Source organism: Nicotiana attenuata, unplaced genomic scaffold, assembly GCF_001879085.1.
Source record: "Nicotiana attenuata strain UT unplaced genomic scaffold, NIATTr2, whole genome shotgun sequence".
NCBI classification, from domain to species: domain Eukaryota; kingdom Viridiplantae; phylum Streptophyta; class Magnoliopsida; order Solanales; family Solanaceae; genus Nicotiana; species Nicotiana attenuata.
This window is the reverse complement of record NW_017670456.1, coordinates 222744-234461: the sequence shown is the minus strand read 5'-3', so window position 1 is coordinate 234461 and position 11718 is coordinate 222744. Positions and strand designations below refer to the sequence as shown.

Here is an 11718-nt window from a genome sequence, read left to right as displayed (position 1 = left end):
ATATAAACGTAGTTGAACAAATAGAGAAATCTATGGCTCAATTATATAAAAACATAACAAGAATTTATCCTACAAAAGGTTCTATCAAAACTCTAGATAACAAATTAGCTATTCATAATAGTATGTAAAACTACAATACTAAAAGTCATAACCAACAATGAAAAATAGGAAGAGGAAGGAAAAAACTCGTAGAAGAATTCTCCGCCTTGCTCCCAATGTGTTCTTGCCTCCAAGGGTGTTGTCTAACCCTAAAGTAGTGTCTCCTCGCCTCCTTAGGTCTAATTTGTGTCCAAAATATGTCCCCCTCTTGTTCTTGGCCGGCCTCCTTTGTTTAATATAGGGTTTAGGACTTAAAATTCCATGTTTTGTACTTTAGTCTGTGAAATTTTCGCTTCCTGCCGCGGTTTTGCCGCGGTCGCGGTGGAACCGCGGCCAAACATGCCCTCTGATTCTTCAGTTGTCCGCGACCATCTTCTACCGCGGTCGCGGCAAAATCGCGGTTTTTCACCCTGTTCCGTTTGGAATTTGGAAAAACGTAAAACATGAAAGTTGTAGCCCTTTGAGTTACCTTTCCAACCATATATTGTGGAGCCCAAATGGAGTTCTGAGCAAAAAGTTATATCTATTTTACTAGACAGTGCGCAATATGCCTCCTCAAGTCTTCGTTCGTACTTAATTATCAAATTTGACCTCCGAACACGATCCCGGCTTAATTCCTTGAGCTTTTACTCAGACTTCAAAGCTTCAAATCACTTAAATTCATTCTATAACATCTATATAGCTCGGAATCACACCTACAAGGCATAAAACACACAATTAGTGTAAAACACTAGCGATTAAAGCGCAAACTCAATTAAAGTGCAGTAAATTCGAGTGTAATAAGCGACTAAAATATGCAATTATAGCCTATCATCAGTACTATATTACTATTATTAAAAGAAAATCAAATATTGTACTAATAGATGCAGCTATACAACAAAAAAATGATCAACTAGCATATGATACTAATATAGTATATAGCTATACTAATAGGGTATATAGTTGGAATTAATTGTATACCAAAATGGTATATTTGTATATTATTTGAGTATACAATACAAATTCGTCTTCTTCTCTTGTTCAACTATATTTCAACCCAAACTTCTAAAATCTACTACAAAATCTCTACCAAATTGACTAAAACTTTAGCTACAACCTCCAATCAACTTTCCAAACAAACCCATATAGGATCGGATCAAAATAATTAAAAACTCAAACAAACCAAGTTATGAGTTTCAAGCTTCAAGGTCCTTCAATGCTAGATTTGAATTTTTGTACAATAAATCTCCAAAAACCAGTTTGGATGAAGAGAAAGAAGAAGGTATTCAATAGTCAAAATATCAAGTGTCTATGTTTATTAGCTAATAGGGTATTCAATAGTCAAAATAGAGTTTGAGAGTAACAATCTCCACATCAGGAGATTCGGAATTCTCCACCAAGTTTGTTAATCAATCAGCCAAACCCGAATGAGTCACTCATGCCAGTTCGAGGAGTTGATGAACTTCCAAAGCCACCAGTCGCAAACAGACGTAAGATTATTGGGAAATAACCAGGTAAATAGTTTGGGCAGCATGGGTAGGAGTAGTAAATAGTTTGGGTCTGGATATTAAAGGGTAAGTAGTTTGAAATTAATGGGTATAAAATATAAAAGGTATATGACACAAAAAGTAACAAAAAGAGTATCCCAAGCTTAATGTTTATTAAGCCCGTCATATTAAAAGATCAAAGTCTTAAAACATTAATTAGTTTTAAAAATTTGATTAGTCTTAATATTTAACTAATTAATATTGTATACGGATTGTAGATGTAGATGCAAGTGAAGATGTTAAGACAACCTTCTCACAAGCGAATTCAAATGTCTTTGATGAAGATGGTGTGTTGGATATCTCATAAGTGTCATGGACGTTCTCTTGAATAGTTTGTTACCTTTTTAGTTTTTATTGTGATATGTTGGAACAATATAAAAAGTTACTATTAAGTTTTGTGAAATTTTTTCAAAAATATTTTTTTAACTTTTAAATATTTATCTTTTTTTAGGTTAGAACTTAAAGAAAAAATTAAAAATTATATTTTAAAAAATGATGGGCCGGCCGTGCTGGCCATTATAAGGCCCATCAAACTGGTAGGCTAGTCCAGCCCAGTCCGTCAATTACTAAATTCTTTCGCTTCGATTGCAAAAAAGTACTCCCTCCGTTCACTTTTACTTGGCATGTAATACCGAAAATAGATTTTTATTTTTACTTGTCACTTTACGCATATCAAGAGAAGACAATTTTTTTCCTGTTATACCCACAGTATTTATTACTCATTTTAAATTATTTTCTCAAATTCAAATAAAATATGCATCAATTAATATGGGTATCATGGTAAATTATACATTTCATTTATTATTTTTTAAGGAGTGTAAAAAGTCAAAACATGCCAAATAAAAGTGAGCGAAGGGAGTATTTTTTTACATAAATGTTAGCCATGACATTCTTCATTAAGTATGATTTTTATCAAATCATAATTGTTCTAAATGACAAAGAGTGACGTACAGGTAAAATGTATTACTGGAAATAACTTTTATCCCGTTTAATGCCAAGCATATTTTAGATTGTACTCTCTATCTCAAGTTTTTAAGTCACTGGCCTTTAAAAACTTAGTCGATTTCGTCGATTATAATCATTACAAAATAGATTTAACATATAAACACTAGTAGGGTTAATTTGGGATATGGGATAAGAATAATAATTTCGGAATAAAGTTTAAAATTAATTTATCCCATATTTAGTGTGGGCTATTATTTGATCACGGGATAACTCTTACACTAATCATTTGGTACAATGATGGGATATCTCATAGGATTAGCTATCTCATCCTCTATATGGGATAGTTAATCTCATCATTTTAGTGTAAAAGTTATTCGTGGATTAGCTAATACCAAACATGTGATAAAATTAATCCCAAACTTAATTTATTTCGGGATTATTATACTTATCCCATATAACAAACGCCTCCTAAAATGATAGGATTAATTATCTCATATAGAAGGTGGGATAATTAATCTCATGGGATATCTCACACCTTACGATATTCTGAGATACCTCGCCATTGTACCAAACGACCTTGTTCTGTATGAAGAATTTCTTTATTTATTATAACAAGAAATATAATCTTATTTTTGAAATTACTTCAGTAAGTAATTAAGTATGGATAATTACTTGTAGTTATCCTTAGGTGATTTGGTAGAATAAGATATTCCCTTACATTACCAGTATATAGAGATTAAATATTACCTGCCATAGAGCTTTATACTAGTAATTAGTTTATAGATTACATGATTTACTCATTTTTATGACCAAAAATGCACTAGTAACTGACACTATTTAATTTTTTCTAGTATTATATAACCTCAGCGGTCTATAGGCTAGCTGCATCTGGTATTACTTGCATAATTTGCATAAGAAAATCCATGGCAAAACGCTGCATTTCTTTGTTTCTTGTTTCTTTCTTTTTCTTCTTTGCCTCCTGCCTTGGAGTCTCTGAATGGGCTAACCAAAAACAAGTAAGAATTTCATTATTTTTTAAATGAAAAAAAATAAAATAAAGAATTTTATCATTGTTGTTGTTACTGCTTGTTGTTTCAGTTTCTTTTTTATTTTTTTCCTTGAGTCGGTGGTTTATTGGAAATAATCTCTCTACCTTCACAGGATAGGAATAAGGTTTTCGTATACTCTACCCTTCCCATACCCCATTTGTGGGACTACTCGGGTTTATTGTTGTTGTTATCGTTGTTGATTATATATAGCAACTTCTATATTATGTCTCTGTCATTCTTTCTCTCGTATATGTAGAGGCGGACCTATGTGTGTAGTGTTGAGGGGTCACAGGACCTCGTAAATACTGGCAAAAATCTTGTATACATACATACATACATACATATATATATATATATATATATATATATATACATACATACATAAAAGCCTAAACAATAAAAGCCTTTAAGGGACATTAATTGAGCAAAATAATGGTGCCTCCGTCACGTTAGAATTCTGATTCCGCCTATGTGTATACGTATATATATTTGTCTTGAAAAAATTAATTATTGCATATGTATACAGGGGAATACATGGTGTGTAGCAATTGTATCAGCTCCTCCAGACAAATTACAAGGATTTATCGATTCTACATGTTCACAATTAGACTGTAGTCCAATACGTCCAGGTGGTGCATGTTTTGAACCAAATACTTTGAGAAATCATGCTTCTTATGCACTAGATCTTTTCTATAAGGCCAAAGGTATATGCAATTCAGAAATTGGAACACCTGCTGTCTCTGATCCTTGTAAGTAAAATCTTATTCTAATTTTAATTTCCCTTCAAAAAAAAATATTTGAAATGTATGTATTTTATCTAATTATTTTTTAAATCTTTTTAATCTATGCAGCTTTTGGTAATTGCCATTATCCTTGAGGAAAGAAGTTGCAACACCTAAGACAGAACGTGGACTGTTCGACTGTTTCAAGAATTAATTAAAATGTTCTGGAATTAGTATTATTGTATTTGTATCTCATCAAGTTGAAAAATAAAGTCTTACTTATATGGAATTAATTTCTCTCTCTCCCTCTAACTTTTTGACGATGCGAATCTAATGTCCAACCATATCTTTAAGTGGTAAAATTGTTTAAGTCTTTCAAACTTCGGTCATTAAATCGTTCGTAGCTAATAGAACTTTTTGATAATCTATCGTTAATCTGTTGTTGCTAAATGGAATTAGCGACGAATTTTTCTGTTTAGCTACAGAATTTATCTATCGCTAATTGATGTTTTTTAGTAGTGAATAGAATATCTTAATAGTACAATAATATATAAATGAAAAGTTAACTACAAATCTTAATTTTGGATTTATTTGAATCAAATAAAAGAAAATAAAAATTAATACATATATAGTCGAAACCAGATGTTTTGTCTCTTTCCTTTCATGGCAAAAATCAATCCCATGTAAAGAAAATTCTCGAATTTTGACTGCTGAACCAATTGAAGAGTTTTTGATTAATTATTATTTTCTTTTCGGGACTAAAGATTTTCTCCTGCAAAGGTCACTGTTAGGTGGAAAAAAGACAAAAAGTAAAACTTTAAAAAAACATGTAGATAAGATTGAGCTATAGACGCATTAAAAATTGGAAATCAAAATACTAACATAATTTTCTTTTGGAAGTTAGCTATCTAGGCCCCTCAAATTAGAATATTTTCACCTAAGCCATTTAAGTTCTTAAGGAAAATTAGCCGACAGTTTTCTGTTTAAGAAAAAACATACTGTATCCATCATTACACAACTATTGACATGTTGAACATTATCTAGGCCCCTCATATTGCCAATTTCTTTATTGAGCCTTTTTTGTTTCCCACTCGGTGTTCGGTGAAACCCGACTATATTTTCACGTCGAGTAGGTCCCACTCGGGAGGAAGCGCTCCCTACCAAAAGAAATTTCATACCCAAGGTTCGAACCCGAGACCTCTGGTTAAGAAAAGAACAACCCCCAAGGTTCGAACCCGAGACCTCTGGTTAAGAGAAAACAACCCCATCTGCTGCATCACTCCCTTTGGCGTTCTTTATACAGTCTTGGGACTGAATTTTTATTAGCATGCTTACCCACCACCAGACAGCATTATTTATGCTTTCCACCATTAATTTAATATTTTGAGAAATCAATCTTCAATTGACTAATTTTAAGTTGATCATCAATATACTATAACCTTTATTTTCCGCAATAGAGCAAGCTCACACATGCGATGTTATTTGTTAACCAGATACTTATATCTTTAACCATGTGAACGTTGCAAATTACATCCTGGCTTGGTACATTACAATTTTGAAGGGAAACCTCGGAACAACGGTAAAATTGTCTCCATATGACCTATAGATCACGAGTTCGAGTCACGGAAGCAGCCACCAAACAATTGCATTAGGGTAGGCTGTCTACATCATACCCCTTAAGGTGCGGCTCTTTCCCGGATCCTGCGTGAACGCAAAATGCTTTATGTACGGGCTGCCCTTTAGTCAATCAACTTCACCTATATTTGTCGAACATAATTCGTTCAAAGTCTGGATAAAGGAAGAATACCAGTATAAATGGATGACAAACGTAAAACTAATCTATTTACGAAGAATCCTCAAGCTACATTGGTTGTATAGCAGTCCAAAAGATGCATTGTGGTATCAACTTGGGATCTATTTAACTATCCCCCAACAGATTGACAAGCAAATTATGTTAGTTATCAGAAGGAAAAACAACAATCAATCATCAATGAGATGCTAATAACACACAATATTCATTGCTTAGACATACTGTAGTTGATACTTGAATCATTCACATACATAACCATACCCGTTTCTCGACAGGGAAGCATCATGAGAATGAGAGAACCCATAACCAGAAAACATGATCATTATCATGAGTCTGGTAATCAGCATCCCAAGTGCCGAGTTATTTAGGCCATAGGTAATTTGTGCCATGAGGAGGTATTGCACAATAGGTATTTAAGTAAATCAAGCCTATTAAGTTGCAATTAGACAAGAATATTATGAGTGGTTGTTTGATAGACGGTGTTTCAATCAGTTAGCGCGTTCTTTGAGCACTTCAAGTTCTACTTCAGTAGGGTCAGTAGCCTGAATCTCATAGTGTATGCCTTCCAGCTCCCTCCTGAACCTGTCCTTAGATGTGGCATACAGCATCTTGGATCGGATACGTGAAACAGAAGGAGACCTAAACAAGAAAATGGATTAGCACAAGACCTCTTTCATAGTTAATTTATACTAATGAAACCCAAAGTAAACATACAGAAAAGGCAAAATTTGACAACATTTTCCTACTTTCATATTTGTTCTGTTTCTTGTTCTGTTTTAGTTAATAGTGACGGGTCAAGGAAAAGAAGGTCCAAGGACTTTGCAATAAGAAGATAACAATCTGTTTTAGATAAAACACTTACACCTAGGATATATGGAAGGTGGAAAACTCATGTTGAAGGATATATTGAGAATATACGACAGAAAAACAACAAAAACAACAACAAGAAGAAGCCCAGTAATTTCCCACAAGTAGGGTCTGGGAAGGGTAAGATGTACGTAGCTACCCCTACCCTGGAAGGGCAGAGAGGCTGTTTTCGATAGATCCTCGGTGGGTGAAAAAAAAATTGTTGTGGCAACAAGTAGGTATAACAACAAGATAAAAAGACCGAAGTCAAGAAAGCAGTTAAACTCTAGGTAGTGAAAGCCGATGAGAATATACGACAGAAAAGGGAAACTAAAAGAACTTAACAAAATAAATCAATATGTATCAGTTAGAACTTATAATCCAAAATCACACAGAAACAATCCTTAGTTAAAAGCAAGAGACTTGAACGAAAAACCAATATTAGCCGGATTAAAAATCTATGACAGGAAATGTGAATATGTTAAACGGGAGAGAGCTTCGACTGCAATGCCACAAAGAACCAATCATGGTTGAAGCAGATCTTGTTAAGCTGAAACTTGAAACTTCAAGATCAAAGGCAAAGAATTATTTTCATAAATCATCGCCGCTTGTCCAACAAAATTTTGTAACAAATACTTTTGGACATTGTACTCATTACATGGGGGCTATCCTCACCCTTACAAAACTTCTACATATAATAATCTGCAGCATATTGTCTATTTGCCTAAAGAGCAATACATACCTAACTAAGCCCTGAAAACAATTGTCTTATATGAAATGCTAGGCGGAGCGACCATGAATCTTCCTAAAGAACTTGCATCCAACTCTTCTACACCTTGATATTTCTTAACTGCAAAGTATTCTATACAAAAGATATAGTTCCTCATACACATCAGTTATTTCTTTGTTGGTTAGCTTCCCCAATTTCGCAGTATATGTATGCAAGTGTTACTTAATCAAATGGCTATTTGCACTACTACAACACTTTCTCAGGAAACCGACATTCACTTTGCAGGTACCTCAAGTATCTAACTACCACAGCTATACAACTTCCCTTTTCAGAAAACCCTTCTTCTTTCAAACCTAAGCCACATACGCAAATGGTCTACCAACCTCTTCTCTCTCTCTCTCTATCATTAACTCGACTGCTTCAGCCATCACGGATACTCTCTTAATGATCGTGTACCATCATACTTGCAATCCACATCATGATGGGCTAGTTATATTCCACAAAGGTGAAAAACTATTCACATCCAATTTTTCCATATTGTTTTCCAAGCACTCACTCAATTGGCTAGACACAAATGTTTGATACTCAGAAAAATTAAAGTGCCTGCTCTCTGAAAATCATTAATGTGACTTCACAACATTGTAGATAAATTAGAAGCAATTTTCAAGGTAAATGATAGCAGAATGCCCTTGGCACATATAGAATAAAGTTACATCAACATTCACAGAGGACTGTGTAAGCAGATGTAAAGAGTCTAAAACTAGTACAATTTCCAATTTAAGATGCACACCAGTCTTTGACAAAAATCCAGTTATGCAAGTTCTGGCTGAAACTATGACGTACCAGGCAAAGAAGAAAATCTTGCTCTTTTGGCAGTTCTCAGATGTCACGAAATCGTAATCATACACCGCATATCGGCAGTCATTCTCAGGAAGAGCTGCAGTGAAATCATCATAGCTCTCAGCTGGACCTCCAGTTTTCTCAACCACAACCTCATTTTTCTTCTCGTCAATCTTAAATATCACATATCGATGCACCTTCTTCCTTTGCAGTTCCATGTATGTAGCTTTGCTGTGATCAGCAACCCCCATGCCAGAGGATGCATTTGCCTGGAAGCATAACAGATACTCAAAATTTTGCTCCAAACAGAACCAAAGGCTTGATAAATAACAATCGTACAGTATACCTAATCACCAGACTCAACAAATACATTTCTACATTCAAATGATAGCATAATTAAGCAAACGTTAACAACAAGTGCTGCTTGTAAGAGCTTGTAAGTGTCACTTCTCACCTTATAATCTCATTATTTGTCTGGTAAGAGAGATCAAACTAACATAAGCGTTCAAGTGAATTTCTTATCATCAAACCCCTCCAAAAGTCAAATGAAAGAAAATTGAAGAATCAATTTTCTAAATACATTGGAGACCACTAAATCCTATCATGAAATATGCACTTCTACACCAACTCCTTGTGACTGAGTAGATCTCTAATCAACCCTGTCCCGAACCCCATCAAAAAGAAAATGCAAAAGCATCAATAAAAGAAGAAACTTTGCTCAACTTTGACACTAGCCTGCATCCCCAATAGTTGTTCAACTTCAAACTCTTTATGCTCAGGCCTCTCAGTTCTTGGGTGAGACCACAATTGTTTCAACTTTCATTAATCCATGACCCAAAACCAGATTGTTACAAAAATGGACAATGGTGTAATTCAACCCCAAAAGCTAACTCTTGAGATGAGGATCGCCCAAGACCATATAAAGAGACCAATCCCACATCCCACAAACGATGTGGAACACCTTAAGATGGATCATCCTTAAAAAGAAAAAGACCCCAAAATATCACTTTTTAAAATAAAAAATTATCACTCACTAGTTCATTTACTCGAATAATGTATGCTAAATATGCCCAAAAAAATTAACACATAGTAAAATTAACTCACACATAGTAATAAAAGAAGCAAAAAAAGAAACAGATGCAATGTGAACTCAACTAACTCATAGTAAAATTAACACACCAAGTACGTAAAGTAGTCCAAATTTTACACTTCATCACTAAGATCATACTAAATTTAACTTCACAACCATAGAATGAAATGAAAAACAGAGATTTCATCAATCGAATTAAGCAATTTTGTACAAAAACAGACATTCAGAAAGTAATAACAAGATAAAACAGATGAGTAATCTGATCATGCAAGGGAAAATCAGATCAATCAAAGAGATCTAAAGAAACTTACCCCACCCCTGATTCTGAAAGACATGAGATGAGAGAGAGATCGTTAGAGAGAGAGAGAGAGAGAGAGAGAGAGAGAGAGGAAGGAGTATAGACAGCGTACCAAGAAAAATGAAGTAGCAGCCACTGAAGGAAAAAGAAAGGATCTTTTTTCTTTTTGAAAAAAAAAAATATTTCGTCATATTAAACACTGACGTACTACTTTTTTCAAACCAATTTCCTGTCCGAGTTGTTTGTTACCGGATGTACAAGTTAGGTTAGCACAAAGTACAGCAATCCGATGCAGCATCAACTGCATTTTTTCTATTACCAGAAGAAAGAATTAAAAGCAAAAGTATCAGTTACATTAAAGTATTACTTAAATTCGTCTCAAATTGATAAACCATTTCGCACTTTGAGTTTGATTTTTTTTTTTTACATTGATTATGGAATAATTTAAGAAAATAATTAAGTACTTTTTCATTTTGAAAATGATATACGTACAGATTTTAATTTATAGAAGCTTTGATTACTCTACGAACTGTCAGTCAACTTCATCCATGTGAAACGTATTCGATGAATTTAAATAAATATTGATCGAAACTTGAAAAAAAAATGATCATTTGTACATCTGTTGTGATTACGTTCTTGTATAGGTCAAAATTTGGCGAAGATTTATTAGCTATAAATGGACGTGATCGAAGAATAAACCTACCACAGCGTGAGAGCGAGGAGTCGCCTTAAGAAAGATTAGGGCCGAGATCAAGCACAGGGTATAAGAATAACTATAGGATAAGTAAAATTAGAAAGAAGGAATATTACTTACTTTTTTAGGATTTTTTAAGAATATCCCCTATAAATAGGACATAAAGAAAAAAAAAGAATCTTCACTTTTTGATAAGAGCACATTGTAAAGGGTTGACTGAGGAGAATATACAAAAGGTTATTCACTAATTTTATTGCTTGTTTTACGTGGTTCATTTATAAGATCTAAAGATTCTTTATCCATCTTTATTGCTTATCCCCCCACGTTGTTGTCATAGAGGGATCATCCAAGTCACCTAATATTTGGGTGATAAATTCCTTCTTATTACGATTATTGTCATTTTCTACATTTATTGCATGCTTCTAATATTGCATTCATTGACAATCATTGGTCATATACTTGATATTTAATATTCCTGAGCACGATCTCATCCTACGGATATTCCATTATCTCAGATCTAAAATTTATTATGTTTAACTAGGATTCACCCCCTATTTCCTCATTAATTAGTTTAACAAAAAGCTTAACATTTTTTGTTCGAACAATTTGGCACCGTCAGTGGAGAGCTTTCGAGTTAAAATTTTAGTTCCTTCTAGATTTAAAAAAAAAAAAAAAAAAAAAATCATCCATCTTTTTCTCGTTTGCACGAACTAACAATGACAGGAAAAGGAGATGAAAGACTGAAAGCAGTATTTGACGTCATTGTCAACCTCTTGAACACCATCAACGAGGTTGGCAGAGAAGGCGAGGAGAATGCGACACCGAGTGCTACACCTAGGCGGAGCGACTCACCTCCCCATCATGGCAGTGTAACCGCTTCACGCGAAAGGGGAGCCTCCACGTCCACAATTGAGGAAGCGCCACCAGCAATCAAAAAACTACTAGAGACGTGGCTGACAAGCACTCTAAGCGACATACTCGACAAACCCGTTCAACAGACTAATAGAAACGCCATACAAACGGATACCATAGCAACCACTGACGAGCAACCAACTCCACCAACAGGTAA

General features: G+C 34.3%; 2 protein-coding genes across 2 annotated transcripts; one reads left to right on the top strand and one right to left on the bottom strand.

Annotated features, from left to right (window-relative positions):
• Positions 1-3490: 3490 nt before the first annotated feature.
• LOC109239671 (major pollen allergen Ole e 10-like) lies at positions 3491-4537 on the top strand. The gene is made up of 3 exons (XM_019406255.1): positions 3491-3586; positions 4146-4368; positions 4471-4537. Exons 1-3 carry the CDS (start codon positions 3494-3496, stop codon positions 4494-4496), a joined length of 342 nt encoding a protein of 113 aa, XP_019261800.1. The 5' UTR covers positions 3491-3493; the 3' UTR covers positions 4497-4537.
• A 1768-nt stretch (positions 4538-6305) lies between these two features.
• On the bottom strand, positions 6306-10079 carry LOC109239675 (actin-depolymerizing factor). The gene is made up of 3 exons (XM_019406262.1): positions 9969-10079; positions 8571-8836; positions 6306-6790 (listed from the first exon to the last, which is right to left on the bottom strand). The coding sequence occupies exons 1-3, from the start codon at positions 9990-9992 to the stop codon at positions 6640-6642; spliced, it is 441 nt and encodes a 146-aa protein (XP_019261807.1). The 5' UTR covers positions 9993-10079; the 3' UTR covers positions 6306-6639.
• Between the last annotated feature and the right edge of the window lie 1639 nt (positions 10080-11718).